Below are 22,474 nucleotides of genomic sequence, written 5' to 3' on the forward strand. Positions count from 1 at the left end.
AATTCTTGGTCATGTCCTTCGGTCTAACCAACGCACCCGCCGTTTTCATGGATCTAATGAACCGGGTGTGTAGGCCTTTCTTGGATAAATTCGTGATCGTGTTTATCGATGATGTTCTGGTGTATTCTAAGACCAAGGCCGAGCATGAGCAACATCTTCGGTTAGTGTTGCAGAAGCTTCGAACCGAGCAGCTCTATGCTAAGCTTTCCAAGTGTGAATTCTGGTCTGATGAAGTACAGTTTCTTGGTCATGTTGTAAACAAGATGGGTATTCATGTCGACCCATCCAAGATTGAAGCAATCAAGAACTGGATTACGCCATCCTCTCCTTCTGAGATCCGTTCCTTTCTGGGCTTAGCTGGTTACTACCGGCGATTTATTTCGAACTTCTCAAAGATCGCTTTGCCTTTAACAGCTCTGACGCACAAAGGTAAACCGTATATTTGGGGCTCGAAGCAAGAAGAAGCCTTTCTGACGCTCAAGCGTTTGTTGTGTAAAGCTCCTGTTCTTGCGCTACCTGAGGGTAATGATGATTTTGTAGTGTATTGCGATGCCTCCAACCAAGGTCTCGGTTGTGTTCTTATGCAACGAGGCAAGGTTATCGCTTATGCATCGAGGCAACTTAAGGTTCATGAAAAGAATTATACAACTCACGATCTCGAACTTGGTGCAGTTGTTTTTGCCTTGAAGATCTGGAGACACTACCTTTATGGTACTAAGTGTATCCTCTACACTGACCATAAAAGCCTTCAGCATATCTTTGATCAAAAGGAACTTAACATGAGGCAACGCCGATGGAACGAACTCATCAGCGATTACGATTGTGAGATCCGGTATCATCCTGGTAAGGCTAATGTGGTAGCCGATGCGCTCAGCCGAAAACCCTGCCAGCTTAACTGTATTTTGCCGCGCACGCAGCTTCACTTCGCGCCGATTCAAAGCAACCTTGAATCGCGTATTCGTGACGCGCAGCGCGCATCCATCAGTAATGGTAACCTTCGCGCCGAGTTAGCGTGTGGCGCGGAAGCACTCTTTGTCCCTAATCTGAGTGGAATTCTCTGCTATCTTAATCGCATCTGGATCCCCTTTGATGAGAATCTTCGCGCTGATATCCTGAGTGAAGCGCACAAATCTCGGTATTCTATTCATCCTGGCGCTGATAAGATGTACAAGGATTTGCGCATAACTTATTGGTGGCCCGGTATGAAAAAGGATATTGCTGTGTTCGTAGCTAAGTGCCTGACTTGTTCTAAAGTTAAAGCTGAACACCAACGCCCGTCTGGTTTGCTCGAACAACCAGAAATTCCTACGTGGAAATGGGAATGTGTAGCGATGGACTTTATTACCAAGTTACCTTTGACAGCAAGCAAACATGATAGCATTTGGGTAATAGTGGATCGATTGACTAAGTCTGCTCACTTTCTGCCCATTCGTGAAAACTACCGTGTTGAGCATCTCGCGCAGCTTTATGTCAAGGAAATTGTCTGCCGCCATGGTACTCCTTTGAGCATCATATCCGATCGTGATGGCCGTTTTATATCTCGCTTTTGGAAATCTCTCCAATCTGCGTTAGGAACTCGCTTGGACATGAGTACTGCATATCATCCTCAGACTGACGGACAGTCTGAGCGAACTATTCAAACTCTTGAGGATATGCTCCGATCTTGTGTTCTTGATTTTGGAGGTAATTGGGATTCACACCTGCCTTTGATCGAGTTCTCTTATAACAACAGCTATCATTCCAGTATCGGTATGGCCCCATTTGAAGCACTTTACGGTCGTAAGTGCCGCTCCCCGATCTGTTGGAGCGAAGTGGGTGAAACTCAAATCACAGGACCCGAACTTGTTCAAGAGACAACCGATAAAATCGCCAAGATCCGTGATCATCTGCTGACTGCCAGAAGCCGACAGAAGAGTTACGCAGATCGTAGGCGAAAGCCTCTCGAATTTCAAGTTGGTGATCTTGTTCTCCTCAAAGTGTCGCCTTGGAAAGGTGTTGTCCGCTTTGGGAAGAAGGGTAAGCTTGCTCCTCGTTATGTTGGTCCATTCAAGATTCTCGCGCGTGTGGGAAAAGTTGCCTACAGACTTGACCTGCCGCCCGCGCTCAGTAATGTGCATCCAACGTTCCATGTATCCAATCTCAAGAAGTGTTTAGCTGACGAGAACCTTCACATTTCACTCGATGAAGTTCAAGTTGATGAATCTATGCATTTCGTTGAGAAGCCTGTTGAGATTATGGATCGCGAGGTTAAGCAAACCAAGCGCAGTCGTATCCCTATCGTGAAAGTTCGTTGGGAGTCCAAGCGCGGAGCCGAGTTTACATGGGAAAGGGAAGATCAAATGAAGATCAAGTACCCGCACCTGTTCTCTGCGCAACCTACTTCGAGATAAATTTCGGGACGAAATTTCTTAAAGTAGGGGAGACTGTGACATCTGCCCTGATCCTACCCGACCCAGGTACCCGTTTCTCTGACCCGATCTCTCTTTTATTATTTAATATTTATACTTATATTTTACTTTTAATAATAATATATATTTTCCTTCCCGCCTCTTTCTCTCTTTTCCTTTCCGCCGTCCCGTCCCTCTCCTTCTCTCTTTCCGCCTTGTTTCCCTCTTTCTTCTCTTTGCTTGTCCTTTGTTCCTTCCCGCCTAAGGTTGTCTGCAGCTCCACGCGCCAGACTCCTTACATGGAAGCCTGCGTGAAGACATCTTGTTCCTGCGATGCGTGAAGAGAACTCTTCTCGCAGCGCGCTAAGAATGCATGTTCTTCCCGCGATGCGCTAAGAATGTATGTTCTTCCCGCGATGCGCTTAGAATTCTAGTTCACACAGCACGCTAAGGATGTGATTCTTCCCGCAGTGCGCTAAGGATTGTTGTGCCAGCCTTCGCGCTCGCGCACTCAGCCTTCTCGCGCTTAACCCTTGTATCTTCTGTTTTATCCAGCCTGTATGCTTTTGTGTTGCCTTTTCTTCTGAGCTGTTGACCTAACCTATCTAATGTCTGAATAGTTACTTTCGGCGCAGCATGCGTACCAACCCCCATTGGTTGGTAGAAAAAGTGACTGACATTATCTTTTGAGATCTGCTTTTGCCATGCTTGACCCGTACCTTTATCTGACCCGCCCATGCCTGTTACTGTTTTCCTGACAGCTTTATCTTGCCCCCTGCAGCTGCCATATCTTTTGATATCTTTTGCTTTTGGAATCTTTTGCTTTTTGAGATCTTTTCCCCTTTTCCTAGGGATTGTGTTCCCTAGGGTTTCTCTATAAATAATAACATTATTTTTCCTAACACTACACACACAAAACACTTAATCTCTCCTGTTCTCTTGCTCCTTGCTCTCTCTGCCGTCTTCCTCTCTGCCTCCGTCTTCCTCCTTGTTCTTCCTACTTTTCCGGTAATATATATTATAATTTACTTATTAATTATGCTAACTTATAATCAAGACTTAAAACAAATCATTAAAACAATAATCTTATTTATAGGTTAACTTGTGCTTGTTTAAAGTTGGTTCTTGCTTTATCTTACACCGCATCGTTTATCAAGTGAGTTATCTCGTATCTAATCCCTTTTTGCTTTTAAAGTTTTGGGATGTTCATGTGTTCATACAACTTAGAGTCTTAAACTTGTTTATGAACTTTAGTCGCGCAGTATCCCATGTGTTGAGGACGTAGACTTGGCTGTTTATTTGTATGTGTGGATCATTAACCGTATGGACGGTCTATTCCGCAGTTTTCATGGTACCATTAGATGAACACGGGAGAACTATCGTTTATGATTTTCTCTTTTGTTACACTTGCACAGTTAGTCTTGTTTGTGAGCTCAATTGTGAGCACTGGCAGTCTTGTCTCTTAGAGTTGGTCCCGATCAGATTACACCCTTGTTGAAAACCAGACATACACATGTTGCGCGCAGATTTATTGTTATCTATGTATTGTATTAAACTTGATTTCTCACCAACACGCAAGTGTTTGACGTTTATTTTAACACATGTTCAGGTTTGCAGTAGCTGTTTTGGAGCTTGTGGACACGTAGAACGTTTTTACTTTTGGACCTAGAATTAAAATGTATCAGGACAAGTTAATGATGTTTGAATGTTATAATTTATAATATATTGATTTATGTTTGATTTATGTTCTTTATTTTCCCCGCATGCGCGTGCGCGATAAAATGTGTATTAATAAATATTGACACCAATAGTGTCACGAGTAATGAAACAATATGTGGCGCCCCGATGTATAATCCGCCTTTGGTCGGGGTGTTACAAATGGAGCTATCGTCCCTAATGTCCCTCGTTTATGGTCGATGGCTGTTGCGAAAACGGTGTACACCAACCCGAATGTTAGCACTATCTCCATCAGTAATGCGTTTATGGTTCCAACTCCAGCAGCCACAGTAAACCCGACCGGTCTCTGCAATCAATTGAAAGATGACTCAACGTAAAAATATATTATATTTTAGTTACCCATTTTGACCCGAACCAAATTGACACTTTTTAAGACAACCCATTATTGAGATCGAGCTCGACTTCGGGGTTTTCTTTCTCGAAAGAGCATGCTCAATTTGGCTCGTTTGTGAGAGCATTGACTTTAAAAGAGCGAGCTTGAGCTCGACAATTGAGTAGTTTTTCAAGCTGAGACTCAGCTCAGCTCAACTTGTTTATTAAATTATTTTCAATAATAAAACTTAATATTCTAAAATTCTATAATTAATATTTTATAATAATAACTACATTCATAATACGCTAATTTATGCCCGGCTCAAGCTCGTTTACTAAAAGAGCTCGACTTAAGGTTTTCTTTCGCAAAAGAGCAAGCTCGTGAGCTCGTTTATGAGAGGGCTTGAGCTTGACTCAGAAAGAGCAAGCTCGTGAGCTCGTGCTCGACAGGTGAGTAGTTTCTCAAACAGAGACTTGCTAGGCTCAGCTCGTTTATTAAATTATTTTCACGTATAAAAATATATAACTAATATTTTAAAATAATAACTACATTCATAATATGCTAATTTTATAATTATAAAATATAATTAATATTTAGAAATAACATTTATTTTCATAATAGGCCAGTTTAGGCCTGGCTCGAGCTCGTTTAGTAAAAAAAAACTTACTTCTAGGCTTGAGCTCCTTAAAACCACATTTTTTAAACTTAATATCGTACGATACCAATACGTATGGAACCGACACTATTGTTCATTTTTTCATATTTTCAGTATCGATACCATTCAGTTAAAAACATTTATATTTCGTCACCACTGTTTAATTTAACTTTTAATTAAATAACCAAGCATGTCTTATAAAAAACTACCTAATTTAAAAACATAACTAAAACTAAAAGAAATCATAATTGTATACCATTCCATCAGTGGCTAGCTTAAGTAACAAAGAAGCAACAACAGCACCAAGAAGTTGAGCCACCCAATAAAACAAGGCTCGAACCAGCGACACTCGCCCGGCTACAAGAGTACCAAACGTGACCGCCGGGTTTATGTGTCCACCCGACACGTTGAAACTCGACGCTATTGCGGCAAACAACGCTAGCGCGTGAGCCAACGACACTAGTAACCCGGTGCCGCTAGTCCGTGGTCACCACCGTACATCTTATCTGCATGGTCAAGTTTCACATCAAAATATATAAGAAATTAAGTTTGTTGATAATAAGAAATTTAATATCATTTTCAAGTAACATATTTATTTATCGGGTTATGCTATTGCTACACCACCCGCATCTGGTTTCATATCATTAAATGGCCGTCCACAAAACACTTAAGACAAACGTTTTGAGAAAAAAACAAAGAGAAGTCAAACTTTAAAAACTATTCGTCAGAACGGCCTCTTATCATAAGGGTTAACTTTAAAAAATACTGGTCAAACACTTAGACAAACATTTTGAAAAGAAAAAAAAAAGTCAAACTTTGAAAACTATTGGTCAAAACGACCTTAAGGATCAACTTTGAAAAATACTGGTCAGAACAGCCTCTGATCATAAGGGTCAAATTTAAAAAAATATTGGTCAAAACGGCCTCTGATCATAACGGTTAACTTTAAAAAAATATTGGTCAGAATGGCAGCTCTGATCATAATCTTCAACTTTGAAAAATATTGGTAAGAACGGCCATCCAGCCGACACTCAACATCTGGAGTGCCATTCTGACCATTAACAATCAAAACTTTGAAAATTCTTTTGTCCAAAAGACAGTCTAACCCTTTATAGAGACGGCGGTTAAAAACGTTATAGGATTAGATGTCATACGCTTGAAATGATCAACAAAACAGTCAACAAGCTACGCCCTATCATTTTCGAAAAATTAGTTCGTACTTAGCTATGGGATAGTGGTAAGGCTGTCTACATCTTACCCTCCTCCGACCCTACCATAGCATTGCTATTGGTGGGATATACTGAGTATGATGATGATATAGTTCGTACTTAGCTATACATATTTCTTTTTATGTAAAAAAAAAGGCAAACGGGCAACAAACATTAATACTTTTCTATATTAAAATAAAAAACAAACAGGCCACAAGCTACGTCGCTTGATCTTTTCAGAAAATTATTTTTCAAAAAATTAGTTCGTAGTTAGCAAATATTTATTTATTTTAATTCACAAAAAAAAGGCAAACGGGCAACAAACATTTATTTTTTTCTACATTAAAATAAATGGCAAACAGACAACAAGCTGCATCGCTAGCCCTTTAAAAAAAACTAGTTCGTACTTAGCGCAAGGAGGGACCCTTCGGCGGCAAAGACAAACATGAAAGTGGAAAGAAACTCCGACAAGGTAGCGCGTGCGGAATCCGGGTGCGTGGCCTCATCAGACCTCCCAATAGCGTATTGACGCGGCATACTTTCGGGTTTTGATGACTTGCAAACTTTAGTTATATAAGACCAATGACTACTTCAAATGATATTAAGTTGAAGTGAAATTGAATGAAGATGATGTTGAGTTATTTATTGATGGTTTTTAAAATGCATGAATGTAAAGAGTACATATGATGGACACTTGTGTAAAGAGTTGCATGAGAGTTTGACACGTAGGTGTGTGGTGTCATGATGGTGGTTCATGTTTGTATTGTTTTTGATAACCTTGTTTCATCTAATTGGTCATATGAGTTTTGGGTGTTTCTTGTTTTTATTGTTGGTGTTTTTAACATTTTATAGGTTAATTTCGAATGGTAAGAAAAAATCTTTAAAATATGATTATAGTAGTTGACATAAGTGGTGAAACTTGGACATACACGTTGAGTGGGGCGGGCTCAATATGTATTAAAAAAATTCATAAATTAGAGGGGGCAGAGCTTAACATTTCGGTCAGAAACGGGTAAATTTACACTATGTATAAAACATTTCAGTCGAAAAACGATAAATTTCACTACCGAGCATAAAAATGGAGGGGCCGGACTCAAAATTTTGGTCGGAAACGGGTAAATTTACACTATGTATAAAAAATTCTGCCGAAAAAGTATAAATTTACCCTACCGAGCAAAAAACGGAGGGGGCTGAGCTCAAAATTTCGGTTGGAAACGGGTAAATTTACACTATGTATAAAATATTTCGACTGAAAAAGGATAAATTTACACCATTGAGCGAAAAATGGAGGGGGCCGGGGCCACCAATGGCCCCAACTAAGCTACGCCATTGGTTGACACATGAAAAAAATTCATAAGGGTAAGAAGATGGTCGGTGTTAAACTGTATAAAAGTCATACAAGATTTTAATATATATACATTTAATTTTTTTTCATAGGGGTCGGTCGACCCCAACACTAAAGGTGTAGGTCCACTAATGAATATGACTCGTTAGGCAACAACTAAGTCTAGCATCGAATCATAAGAAGTCGACACGTGTCATGCATTGACTATAGCGAGACTAAACAGATTGATAAGGCTAAGACGGTCTGCCTATTAATCAACGTGTAGGTAGCTATGATTAGGTTAGTTCCAAAGAAGCTTATTTTCAAGTGTGTAGCAGGTATGGTGTGTGCTTGGGTCGGCTTCAAAGAAGCCTATTTTCCAGCATGAAGGTAGCTATGGCTCCGAGCCTTTTTTTCAGCGTTTAGTCAACTAATCAAACTTATCTTTCGGCTGGTAGGCACCGTTTTGGCCTTATTATTCTATTTAGTTTCCTCTGTAGCATATGTTTAATAAATGTCAATTTGTGGTGGTGCCATGTCTTTTTTCATAAGTAATAGCTTGTTTAAGTTCACGGGCCTAATCAAACTCGATGATAAAACTCAAGCTTTAACTGCTTTATTGAACGAGCTTCATGTTAAACGTAATTTGACTCGTTTTAAACTTTTAGCAAACCAATATTAAAATCAAAAGTACAAACAATTGAATTTGCCACTGCTTGGACCGGACCATTAGAATGGGTACATATTTTAATTTGGGTTTGGACCAAATCTATTTGAAACTAATATTGTGACTTATTTTTACAGCTTCATGTGCTAAACAGTTCATGCGAGTCCTCAACACAATTTCTTCAGGCCGTCTTTGAGGTTTCTAAGTGCAAAAAAAAAAAAAAAAAAAATACTAATAAGACCCTTCCATAATATTTTTTTTCATAAATGATTGTCCATTATTGATTTACTTCATTACTAAACTCAGACCCAATAACATTTTATTAAATTGTTTAATGTTTAGTGAACTTGTCCTATTTTTTTTGGCACTTATTGGCGTTTCTTATAAGCATTTTTCAAGCAAATTTACTAATAACGGTTAAAATAAAATTATATATATATATAAGGAATATTGGATTTTAATAATCCCTATTAAATGGTATTGGCTGATAATAATCCCTATTCGTTTTATCGCCACTGGCGGTCCCAAATTCAAAAAAGATGGTCCCCAATGCCCCCCGTTAAAAATGACTAACGGCGTTATAGTTTTTTCTGAATTTCAAACCAGTGTTTTAGGGCTTTAAAACAAAAGTCATGCCCTTATAGAGATCGTGCCCTAGACGGCGGCCGGGCCATTTATGCGGTCTAAGAGGGCCCTGGACTGCGCGCTTGGCAATCCATGCAAACGCATTACGCATGTCACAACATTCGTTTATGGTCACTTCATGTTCTGCATCTTTTCTAGGGACCAGTTATAATTTCAACTTAAAAACTGTCAAAACCAGACCATAAACACTTCTAAACCAGGTCCATACCTACTTAACGTATCATATTTCATTAATGAAGCTACCCACACTATAAAAACGTAAACAAAGTAGTCAAAAATGTACATGTCTTAGATCGTAGAATCAATACACGAATCAACGGCCATAAAATATGTTACACATGTTACAAAAATGCCTACCCGAATCCAAAAACATACAACCCGATACCCTCACCCGGGCCCACGCATTTTTCCCACCATATGCCTCCCTTTCTCTTCAATATTCCTTCTCTTCTCTTCAAGTTTCTCCCCCATTTTCTTCCGAAAACCCAACATTTTCGCCCTCGTGCTACTCCTTTTCAACTTATGACTATCCACTTCCGTCGCTTCATTATGTTCCTCCGCATGCGGTGACACATTTTGCGAATTCAAAAGCGCAACCTCTCGGTTTTCTTCCATTGCCTCATCCAAATGTTGTTCCTCAGTATCTAACAACAGAGTTTTCTCATCATTTGTTATCAGATGTTCATCGTCTGTGGTGTCCGTGCTGCTTTTGCTACTTGAATTGATGTCTTGTCGTTGGATTTCGTCGGATGGTTCGGTATTGGGCTCGGTGGGGGTTTCCGGGTTGGCCCAAATGAATGGTGCGGATTTTTGTGGGATCCAGTCGTTCTTTTCGGCTAACATGAAGTGTACTGTTGCACTTTCGCAGTTCGGGAGAACCATGGTTTCACGAATAGCTGCCTGTGGAAATTCGACTTAAATATTTAGCGACACAACTTATTGCCTGTTTGTTTTATTGTTTTATTTCAATATAAAAAGTAAATGTTGACATATAAAAGTAAGGGATTATATATTTTATTAAAATTATATAGACCAACTTTTTATCATATATACATACCCTAATAATAATTATTGTTAGAGGTAAAAGTCAAAATAATATTCATAGTTTATTTATAAAGTAAAATAATAGTTTGTTTAAAGTTCAGGGGCTTATTGGTAATTTGCTAAACATGAGGGGCCTGTCTTGTCAAAACGAAAGACGGGTTGTTAAATTAACCGTGCTGAAAACTAGAAGTAAAGATGAAATGTACAGCAATTTAAAAAAAAGAAAAACATTTTTAACCCAACCCGTTCCGACCCAAATCTGTTCTAACCCGAAAACCATTTTGACCTAAGCCCCTTTCGACCCGACCAAAAATAACCCTTTTCTGAATCGACCGTTCCTACCCTAACCCGTTCTGACCAATGATCTGAACCCACCCTACCCGTTTAATAATAACAAAAATTAATTATCATTAATTATTTTTAAAAAAGTGGACAAAAATGTTTATGGGTTAACTCTCACCAATATCACAATAATAATTATCAGATAATTAATTATTTCATCAAAGCATAAAGTTGCACAAGAAAATAGTCCTGACCTTAAACTTATTGATAATGAACAATGCAATATGTCCACTAGTTATCTTGTGATCACCAACAGCAGATGCCAAACTAAAATCTACATCCGGCATAGATGTGAAACCGAACCAGACTTGATCCGACGGTGGAGGTTTTATGTATAGTCGTAATGTTCCCCGAAGCGTTGTTACCCGAATTGCTAGTGAAAGTGGTACCTTCACAAAAACAATTTTTCCATTTATTTAAACTTTTTGTATATAACTAATATGTAAGTAAAAAAAAGTTAAATCGACGCGTTTAAGATAATATATAGTCCGAGCTAACACATTAATAAGTAAATGAGTCAAAACTGCAAACCTGAGAGACTTGTTTGGCAACGGAATTTATTACGGATTTCCACTTTGGTAGACTTGAAGATGTTTGCTCAATGCCTTTTAAAGTTTTAGACTCCTCTGAGAAAAAAAATAACAAATTAATTAGGTAAAGAACAATGTGGGTCGGGTCAAACCGTGCTGACCAGTTAACACTTATAAAAATATAAAAAAATTTACTTTCTAATTTCCTAAAAGATTAATACATTGAAAATGATTTCACTTGTTAACACAAATGTAAACAAGACAAGCCGCTCGCTAAAAGCTCGAAATGAGTCGATCATTTTGTAAATATATCAACTAATATATATAAAAACAATAACTAAAAATATACCTATATAATATATGCGTAAAAATAAAATAATTAAATATTTGATAAATAATAAACAAGCCCAGCCCGAGCTAAGCTGGAGCTTGAAAAACTTTTAACACTTATTATTATTATTATTATTATTATTATTATTATTATTATTATTAATATTTGTAAATTTCTAAAGAATTACCCAATTTTCGTCTTTCGTCATCCTTATGATCAACGGCTTGATTCGTTTGTTCATTAAGCTTAATCTGTTCTCCAATATGCTCAAAACCTTCTATAAGATCAGGTGTGACAACATCAACAGTTTTGGAATCCGGGTTTTCAAGCTCATGCACTTCTATTCTTGTTTCAATATCTAACACGGCCCCGCCATAATATTCGATATCAAGTTCCACTGCGACCACTTCTTTTAGATCCGATGGTACAACCCGCATGCCATGAATATATGGTGGAATAATCCCTGGATCGACACCAGTGCATATTATTTCGCCTACAAAACTCGGAGTCTTTGCAGTTGACAATATTCTCTGCATGCACAAATATAATATAAGTTGTTATAAATTTATGTCATGTCACAAAAATAATCAGGTTTTGGGTTGTGACCTGTTTAGTTAAACCGGACGATCTACTAATCCGTCCAACCCATTTTAAACAACTCGTCCGTCTGATTAACACGTTTAAAAATTTTGTTATTACTCATTAAACCATTTGACACGTTTAGATAAATGGGTTAAATCAGGGTCGTCTTCGAGAATTCCTTAAAATTTTGGGGCTCGGGACGAGCATAAAAAAGGGCCTCTGAAATCACGTTTTTAATTATGTGATAAATAATTTAACAACTAGATTGATTGGGTTGCATTTTTGAAAGCCCAATACGGACCAAAGCAAAAAATAACAATAATAATAATAAAAAGTTACTAAAATGGCCCATTAAAAACACAAGGGAAGTTTTTTCTATAAAAATAAAAACACGACCAATGGGAATTGAACCTATGACCTTTGATTCCAAATTCAAGCAATCTTTCTATTGCACCAAGGAGTCATTTCATAAACTAATGTCTTAAATCAAGATTATATATAAAATATATAAATTTTTTTAATGATTTGGGCTTTTTGGGAGAATGGGTCTGTGTCCGTTGACCTCCTTGACCCCCCTTTGGGCCGGGCTGGGTTAAACATATCGTATTCAGGTTACACAATTTGACACGGATAAAAATACGGGTCATGTTTGGGTTGAACGTTTCAACCAACCAACCCATTACCCGTCAACCTGACACGATTGACACATCTAAATAAACCATATTTGACCCGTTTGACCCACTCAGCCTAAGTGGGTCAAGCGGGTCAAATATCACCCAACATGTGTTCAAAATGCATAAATGATAAAACATCCAATACTCATATATTTCATAAACTAGATTATCAATCATTATATTGCTACAAACCTGAATATGTGCTTGCATCAAAGTCCTCAGATCCATATTATTTTTAGCATCAAAAAACAACCGCGAAATCAACAAACTGCAACACAAAGTTCCATCATCCCGACTCATCTTCTCATTACAATCTACACCCGTTTTCTCTTCACCGCCATCATTACCTTTCTTTTCGGTTTGAGAAGCCTTCAACGACCCGACAACCACATTTTCAGTAATCCTTTTATCCTCTCTCCCACTTCTAAAATTCTTTTTCGTAAATTTTTTCAAAAAGTGTCGAACTTTTGACGACGAACCATCTACTTTAATCGATTTATCCCCTATATCTACATTAAAACCTATACATGGTTTTAAAAATGAAGGGTATTCTACATTTAATGATGTCAAATAAGTGTAAAACTCTGCGCGTAAATTGTGAAACCATATAAGTTTTTCGTTGTCGTCGCATGAAGCGAGTCGTAAAGATTTACACCATGATTCTTTTTCACATGATGCCTCAAAATACATGTAGAATAATTTGCTTCCATGATATATTACTGATGATTTGTTCTCAACTTTCACAGGGTATTTTTTCGCCCTGTACGAAAAAAAAATATATTTATGAGAAAATTTAGTCACAAATTCACAATGCTGCAAAATGTTAAACTTGAAATGGGTCGGGTTGACCTGAAACACGTCATGTTAGAAAATTCCATTTTTTGAATAAAAATGTTATAGTTTATGCTTCAAAATTTCATGTACAAAATTTTCATATTTTGATTACAAAATTGGTATTTATTTCAATAAAAATGAACACCTTCGATAAAAATGTTATAGTCTATGCTTCAAGGTGTGCAAGAAACCGAAAAAGCCAATCTGAAAATGAAAAACTGAACCGAAACAAAAACCGACGGTTTGGTTTTATGTTTTAATAAAAACCGAACTTGCGTGGTTTTGGTTTTGCGTGTAATAAAAACCGAAAACACCGAACCGAATTTCTAGATTTTTATTTTTTTTATTTTACTATAAGTAATTTATAAGAATTTAATAAATATGTAACTCATATATTTTTGGCCAAATGTATAAAAGTCAATTAGTTAATTATTAACCAAAATATTATATACCAAAATTCATTATTTCCGTCCAACTTTTTTCGGCCTAAAGTGTTCAAGCTCAAGTGCTAAAAAACCAAAAACCGAAACCGAACTAAGATCAAAAAACCAAAGTTTTGGTTTCTGGTTTGGTTTTAGCCCAAAACTAGTGCTAAAAAACCAAAACCGAAAAAACCGAAACCGAACTAAGATAAAAAAACCAAAGTTTTGGTTTCTGGTTTGGTTTTAGCCAAAACTGCATAGAATTGCACCACGCACACCCCCAACGGGAAACTTAACATGTGTCCTTTTAGCTATCTTTTTATACGAAATACCCGTTTTACCCTTTAGAAAGTAACAATCATAATACAAACATTGTGGCAAAGAACACATAACAAACCATTTTCTGGATGCTAGATTTGCAGCAGAAACAGCTTCTACAACACATCCTGATAGACAAACTTGTGTGTGGGTCCCATCTGCTTCTGTAATAATAAGTGATTTATCTTTGATGCTTGCATGTTTCTTGACAGGTGTCACATCAAAGATCTCAAGTTTTCTTTTTTGTTGAGATTGTGAAGTCTTTGGGATCTTTTCTTTTTCTAATATCCAAACCCATCCCTAAAAAACACAAGGAATTTATCAAGTAATCGAACAAAGTCTTGTTCATGTTCGTTCGTTAAGTTTTTATCGGAAAAACGAAGGGTTAACGAATACCTAACTGAACGAAATTTCTTGTTCAGTTTGGTTCATTAAGGAAATGAAGTTGTTCTTGAATGGTTCAAATGAACGCAAATAATGTTTTATTTGATTTGGCTAACCGAGAATGGACAATGTCAACGCAAACAATGTTCACACTGGCTACAAGTTTGTGTTTTTTTGTAAATTTATTTTCGTATGCTAATTTTACGTATATATTAACCACATAATTCTCATATATATTTTTTTGCTTTATAGTTAATAATTCTGCTTAAATCTATATAATAAGATTAGAAAAGTACTAAAAATATTACAAACCTTTAATGAACAAATATAAACAAACGAACAAAAATGGACATAAAGAACACATTATTAAATACTTGCAAACACAATTGAACGGATATAGTCTCTGTCTGTGTTCATTCATTTAGTTAATCTAACGGAATTCCTTGTTCATGTTCGTTCATTTGCTAAACGAACAAATACAAACGAACTTCTCACCGAACAGTTCACCGAACGCTAGGCTCGTTTACAGCCCTAAATACAAATGAACATAACCAATGTTTTATTTCATTTGAATAACCGAGAATCGTATGTGACAAACGGTTCACACCGGCTACCAAGTTTGTGTTTGTTTTAACATTTTCATATGTTAATCTTACACATAAATTAAAAACCCAAACAAACAACCATTAACAAACATAAACGGACGTAAACATACACATTATCAAGCGTTCGCAAACACAATTGAACAAACACAACCTCCGTTCGTTTTTGTAAATTTATTCGAATGGAAAATTTTGGTTCATGCTCGTTCATTTATTACCATTTATTACACGAACGAACATAAACAAACTTCCAGCACAGCAAATTAAAAAAAAAACATAGAAAATTAACCTGTTTATTAAGGGAAGGATATTGGAGTTCATCTTTTATAGATTTTGCAACCTTAACCTCTTCTTCTTTCTCTCCCAACTTTTTAATCAAGAACAATACACCCGCGATTTCGACACCGATAACCACCAACGCACCAATAATGAATCCTACAAACAATGCAACAGCCACCATAGTTTCACGTATGCATGATCACATGCAACATTAAACAACAAATTGAACGTATTATAAGAATCATTGTTGATCAAATTTAGGCAGATAAGCCGTTAAAATTCAAATCTATGGAGGATGACTTTAACCCCCCAAATAATAATATTTTTGTTATTTTTCCAATCAATTTTCTAACCGGTCGATCTTTTCAGATGGAAAAATTTTAATTTATGAATTTCGCATTATTGGATAATGACCAAAATGACCCTTTTTACCGACAAAAGTCCTTGACCAACCCTCCTAAACCAAAATTACCCAAAATGGCTAGCTACGTTCTAAACTGTCGGATCCAACATATTAGAACTGATATCCGACGGGGCTACCTGACACCATTCCGTTTTTGAACCAACCACATCTAGACACGTATACACTTAAACTGTAATCCTTGGATCTAGTCCGTGGGGCTTCATATCTATTCCGTCGGGCTTCATTTTCGTGTGTAATACTATTCCGTCGGGCCCGACATAATAGATATGAAGCCCAACAGAATAGATCAATGGCCGACCGTTTAAATGTATACGTGTCTAGATGTGGTTGGTCATTTCTAATATGTTGGAAACGACAATTTAGAAAGTGGCAATTTTGGGTATTTTTGGTTTGAGGAGGTTAGTCGGTGAATGTTGTTGGTAGAAAGGACCATTTTGGTCATTATCCCTATTAAAAAGCATTGTCAGTGTTGACGCAAAAATACCATTGGCTCTGGGCGTAAAGCCACGTCATCAGGTAAAACTGATTTCTTTTTAAATATTTGTTATTTCTTTGTATCATAGTCTGTACGTGTGCTAATACAATTTTGGAGTTTATTAATTAATGTAATATTTTGTGTTTAATGGTGATACCGTGTATATATATATAGGCTATATGAGTGTTTATACCATTTTGAGCATTTACTGTATCTTTTTTGTGTCGTAAACTATATGATCAGCGGCTATATTATTTTTGGCATCTTCTAATTTATTTTTCTGTTTAGTGTTGTATATTAACTGTTTTTAGTGTAGACTGTCGGTGCCGTATTTGTTTTTTTTCCCCTTTAAATGTTAATCGTCAAGCCTGCGGTTATGCGACTAGGACTTCATTTGAATTAACTATTTAACTAGTGAATCTATTTACAGTTTTAGTATATGACCTTGTTTATGATTATAATTATGACGTTCACGACTCACTAATTTATTTCGTTTACCTCATGCTAGCCACTCGTTTAGAGAAACATATTAAACGAGTTGTGTTAGGGTTACGTAGTTAATTAAGTTTGACGCATTTGACACAAATAAAATATTAACATTCATCAATTTCAGTCAATTAACCGATCACAATTGCGATGCACAACTAGACCCTAAAAGCTAAATCTTTTGAATACAATTCTGAATTCTGTATTGGGAAATTAAACTAATATCTTTGAATACAAGCATTCAATTGAAACTTAAATTTGCTTAATATTTAAGCCTTTAAGGCTCTAGAATTACATATAATAGTAAAAAGAGACAATTATTTTGCCTTAATTAATTGATAAAAACAATACTAAACTTTGCAATTAAATCAACATAGGTTTGAACCATGACCAATGGATCATGATCAGGCATTCCTTCTTGCTTGTCTTCGCACGGTGAAATAAGTGATCCCAAGCGGCTTTCCAAGGTTGTGCTTGTTTGCAAAGTCATCGCTTTTGAAGGAAACTCGAGTTGGAAGCGCTTCAATCTCGTTGAGCATTGATGCTTGCTTGTACAAAAGCATTATGAAACGATGAACTCCGACTTGGGGGTTAGCAACTTCATATGTCACATATTTTGTGCCTGCAAATACACACGAATACTTGTAAGAAACGGAAGACGTTTAAAACCGTTTAGATACAAATTGTTTACCTTGAGCGGATGACGTCCCGCCTTTTATGTTTGTCACAATCCTGAAACACAAAATATAATATAACACAAAATAAATAAATAAATAAATAAAACAAAATAGAGTGAGAGACGAACCATGATACGACTTCACGCATTGATGGCTCGTTCGGGTTGGGTGCGTAAGGATTGACCATTACAAGGGTGTACAAGGCGTCATGCTCTCCACCTATGTGAACCATTGGGGTAATTTGAGCTGTGGTCAAACTAAGTTCACTCAATGTAATCAACATGCGGTTACCATAGTACACGGTCATACTGACCGTAGGTTCAAACGGGTCCACAAAATCTCCAACGACTTCTCCCATAACGTTAAGATACGCTCTTGGATTCACCATTAGTATTGTGTTTGTATGTTTACTAGTAATTAGTTCATTAAGATTCAAGTCTTGCTATATATATAGAGCGGGTTTAGAAAGTGACTAGTCTTGACAAGTACTTATAACATGATACTAGAAATCACATGTTACACCATATGTTTTTTCTTTTGTTGACTGAAATACATTCAACCCATAATGACCTTTTTATAAATTTTACATGATTTATGCCATTCTTTATGGCAAAAGTTTACCATTACAAAACATGCAATACATGCGCTAGCACGTTAAAACATACATGATACCGGTATTGAAGGAAAAAAAAGGGAAACACCAGTATTGTACCAATACCAGAAATTCAAAACTTGGTATCAACAGTACCAAATCAATACGAGTGCCCGTTTTGCTCATCCCTACACATACATACTACTATGCGAAACATCACTTTTGTTTTATTGACAGGAGTATTATACTACTACTACAGTGGCGGATCCAGGAATTTTTTTTAGGTGGTTCCCTCTTAATTTATAAGGTGGTTCCTACGCGTCTTCTATATATCCGTACACTATTATTTCGAAACTCGGGTGGTTCCGGGGAACCACCCGTTTGTATGCTGGATCCGCCAATGTACTACTATATGTGTTATTTGAAAATATTAAAGATAAATAGGTAAAGTAATCCCAATAATCGCTATGAGTAAACTTCTAATAATGATGAATAAATAGCCGTAATGAGTAAATTTCACGTTCGAGAATTAATATCTCATTCATTTTAGCATTGTCTTTTGCAGTATAACTCAAACGGGTAACTAATAAATTATATTAATAGTAATTACATTTATAATATTTAATATACAAGTTCTTAGAATGTTAGTCTAAAGAAAATTATGTTATTATTGTCATATTTAACATATATATCATTTATATACAAAATGTTGAAGTAACATGTAACATCCTACTTTCGGTTATATTAATAAAATAAAGTTCGTTTATTTTATAGCGGGTCGTTATCGGTTTAGTTGAATAGAATACGAGATGGACTTGTGTTAGGTAAATGGATATGGGTTATGGACTTGGGTTATGGAGGAATGAAGGAAAGACCATGGGCTTAATAAGCCCATGATCAAAAATATATATACCCTTAATCCTCCATTTAATTCATTTACACATATCCCTTACACCATCCAAAACACACACTTAAGATTCTCTCTCTAGTTCTCTCTCTCTAAACCGATATCAAGAAGGAAACCGAGAACCGACCCGAGGTAATAATAGTATTTTATTGTTTGAGCTTAAATCCGTTAGATATAATCATGAAACGACGAGCCGACACCGTTAAACCGTTTAAGTCACGAGATCCGGCTGGATTCGGGTATAAACCGAACCTATGATGAGCTTAGGAGTCACCCTAGCTCAGATTTGGATTGAACGGGACGAAAAACGGTGAAAAACGAGCAAAAACCCGTATTTCCGGCGAAATCGCATTTTTCCGGCGGCTTTCCGGCAATGACGGTGCCGGAAAGGCGGCGCCGGAAAGTGGTACGAGGTTAAGGGGGAATGTCAGGGAATGTTCTGACATTCCTGACTTAACCCTAATTCGCTACAGGAATATAGCGAATTAAAGGTGATTCGCTAGCTAGTTCGTCCATGGGAACATAGCGAACTGATTACAGTTCGTGTTCAATTCGTTAAGGGAAAGGGGTGACGAATCACCCTTGATTCGTTATGACCAGTTTGTTAAAGTAGATAACGAATTAGAAGGTCCAATTCGCTACTTGGACTGGTTCGCTACATTGACTGATTCGTTAAGAGTCCAGTTCGTTAAAGGTTCCAATTCGTTACAAGAACTAGTTCGTCATGGTAAGTCAGTTCGTTAAGGATAAGTAACGAATTAGAAGTTTAACAGAATGACAGAATGGTCCCTGGACTTAGAAAAGAATGATTTAATTACAAATAAACCCTTGAACTTTTAAGGAGCATATTATTCAATGATTCAAAATGCTAATGGAAAATGTGATAAGACAGTTAATGAAAATAAAATTTTTCCAAGCTGACGCCCCTAGAACCCCGCTGCCAGGGGCGTTGCCCCCGGACCCACGTTCGTTGAGGGTAATAATTAAACTAGAAAGACGATATGTGAAGTGATAGTTATTGATACGTATAATTATTATACAGTTAGTCGCGCACAGCTAAAGAAGGGGATAACCGTAAACGGTGAACGCAACCGCCTTGAGGTGAGTTTCTAGCCTCACTTCCTTGTTATGTTTTCGGGGCTGTGTGCATACTCGATGTGATAGTTAATACACTTATCTTAAGTGGTAAGTGTATGCCTTGTATGATTTATGTATGATGATTGTTTGACGGTGCGTGAACGATTTTCGGATATTGCATGTACCGTCAGGTGGTAGTTAAGATATGATTGATAAGTATGATGAAAGATAGGATGTATGTATGAATATATGATGTATGCATAATGTATGTATGTTATGATGATGGTACGTGAACACTCTTCGGAGATTGCACGTATTGTCAAGGAAAGTATGTATGAACAGGTACGGTACAGTTACACGAAACAAAGGAACCAGAACCTAATAATATCTGTGATGTTAGGGACCAGACCCTAATAATATCTGTGATGTTAGGGACCAGACCCGTATAATATCTGTGATGTTAGGGACCAGACCCTTATAATATCTGTGAGGTTATAGGGCGAAAGGCTCTTTAAAACGTATGATTATGTATGTAAAGGAAGTATGAAGGTAAGAATGAAAGTATATGCACTTACGTGCGTATGTAAGAAAGTTAAGAGGTTAAGTATGAAATGTAAGAAGGTATTGTATGATTATGTGATTAACTAGAACTCACTCAGCGTAGCTGACTTTTAGTATGCACGCAAGTGAGTAGGATGAGGCAGCTCGCGTGAGGAGACACGTGGCACTGAATAAGGGGCTGGCATCGGAAGACGCAAGACGTTTAAGTTTAATGTTTTGTTTATTTTGAAAGACAAGATGTTGTTTTAAGACAATAGGTGTTTTGTTATGAAATATTTTATGAAAGCTTTTATATTCCGCGAATGTTTTAATTAACTTTGATATTTAGAACTGCATTTATGAGTAAATCCAACACGAAAGTAGGGCTACCGGTAACGGGGCCTTACATAACAATGGGTCAGCCCAACTTGCATTGAAATGAAAGTTGTTAAGTTTAAAAGAAATTATGGTTTTTATTTTCTCAAAGTTGGACATGTTCCGTTAAAGCATTCTCATTTCATCCATCTTTTTAATTTTAAAAAATATACTAAAAACGAACTTCATTTTCTCCACCGTTTGTTTACCGCAACCCTAAATTATAAAAAGTTGTTATACCAACTTCTTATATATAAAAAGTTACTACTCATCATTCTTTAATTATTATGAGTGTATAAAAACGAGAAATATAATAAAATATTTATTTGTGAGTAAGATAAAGATAAAAATAGTAGATGTGTTGTGGGAGATTTTTAATAATGAGTATTAAATTTTAAATAGGTACGGATTTTAGTTAAATTATAGGATAAAAAACGATGGATGAAATGTGAATGCTCTTGGGCCCAAAAGAAATCCAATGTTCTGCATACACCTATGGTTTTAATGAAATGAAACAATTCTGCAGTCTTGTATATATTTTAAAAGTGCCCGAATCTTTGTTTCGCTTTAGGACTTTTAAAATGGTTGAGCCGCCTTTGTATACCCGTGCAAATATTGCTACCTTATATGATAAAATTGTTATATATAAAATAAGTTTCTGTAATTTGTACCTTGATGGATGTATGCATGTGATACGTGTGCATACTGACGTGGTAAAATACATGTGCATACTGACGTCGAATAATATGTGTGTGCTGACGTCGAATACATGTGCATCCCACGCATACTGACGTATAAAACGATGTGTGCGTGCTAATGTACTATATACACATGTTTCTTTTAGCTTTCTAGTCATTTATGTTGAATTGTATTTTTCTAACCTTTTTTTTGCATTCCGAATAATTCAACTGAAAATGGTAATTAAGCTTTTAAAACGACATTTTCATACCAAAGTTTTTTTTGTCCGTGCACGAACTAAAAATAGTAGTTAAGCTTTTAAACGGCATAATGATGACGTTTTAATATGAAAGTTTTTCTCGTTTGGGCGTGAACGTTTTATTTGCGCACATGGTGAGTGTTTTTATATTTTTGGAAATATTTGTTAAGGATAAGATGCCAAAATTAAATTTATTTTGGCAGAAAATGTAACTGTTTCCTTCTATTGTCTGTAAAATGATATGCAAGAAACCTATTTAATAGTATAGATTGACAGACGGGTTGAGATGAACCTGAACACAATATGTGTAACTAGGTTGTGGGGATGTAAATTGGTTGTAAATGGGCTAGCGGGTTGGGTTGTAATAAATGGTTTAAAGTTTAAACATCTCATAAATAGGTTGGTGTGTAGCACTTAGCTAAAACTATATTTAAGTTACCCTAGATATAATCACAATTAATTTAAACAACTCAAACTTAACAAGATTCGTTTATTAAACAAGCGCTATTATTCATTTATGTATTTTCTTTTCTTATGTTGATTGTTTTTTATATCAGTTGAACCGTAATCAACGGTAACAAACTTTGTAAATAATCATGAAAATTATGGTGTTACCTGAGCTTTTAATAAAAGAAGAACAATTAAGTGCATTTTAGATGATTTAAATAAAAATATTTTATTTCTTTATATTTATCGATATAACCCA

At 36.4% G+C, this 22,474-nt stretch overlaps 1 protein-coding gene, 1 long non-coding RNA gene and 1 pseudogene across 2 annotated transcripts; all 3 read right to left on the reverse strand.

Moving 5' to 3' along the window:
- Nucleotides 1-4,265: 4,265 nt before the first annotated feature.
- On the reverse strand, nt 4,266-6,917 carry LOC143560200 (uncharacterized). The gene is made up of 3 exons (XR_013140077.1): nt 6,708-6,917; nt 5,349-5,598; nt 4,266-4,410 (listed from the first exon to the last, which is right to left on the reverse strand). It is a non-coding gene; the product is annotated as an uncharacterized LOC143560200 (long non-coding RNA).
- Nucleotides 6,918-9,268: 2,351 nt separating this feature from the next.
- On the reverse strand, nt 9,269-15,765 carry LOC143560173 (uncharacterized). The gene is made up of 7 exons (XM_077048534.1): nt 15,289-15,765; nt 14,093-14,313; nt 12,632-13,199; nt 11,356-11,713; nt 10,854-11,008; nt 10,517-10,711; nt 9,269-9,836 (listed from the first exon to the last, which is right to left on the reverse strand). The coding sequence occupies exons 1-7, from the start codon at nt 15,457-15,459 to the stop codon at nt 9,324-9,326; spliced, it is 2,181 nt and encodes a 726-aa protein (XP_076904649.1). The 5' UTR covers nt 15,460-15,765; the 3' UTR covers nt 9,269-9,323.
- A 1,302-nt stretch (nt 15,766-17,067) lies between these two features.
- LOC143560187 (protein MOTHER of FT and TFL1 pseudogene) lies at nt 17,068-17,728 on the reverse strand (annotated as a pseudogene).
- Between the last annotated feature and the right edge of the window lie 4,746 nt (nt 17,729-22,474).

The sequence above is a fragment of the Bidens hawaiensis genome, unplaced genomic scaffold (assembly GCF_021521415.1).
Source record: "Bidens hawaiensis isolate Kalapana, Puna unplaced genomic scaffold, B.hawaiensis_p1.1 tig00020232_1, whole genome shotgun sequence".
Taxonomy (NCBI): domain Eukaryota; kingdom Viridiplantae; phylum Streptophyta; class Magnoliopsida; order Asterales; family Asteraceae; genus Bidens; species Bidens hawaiensis.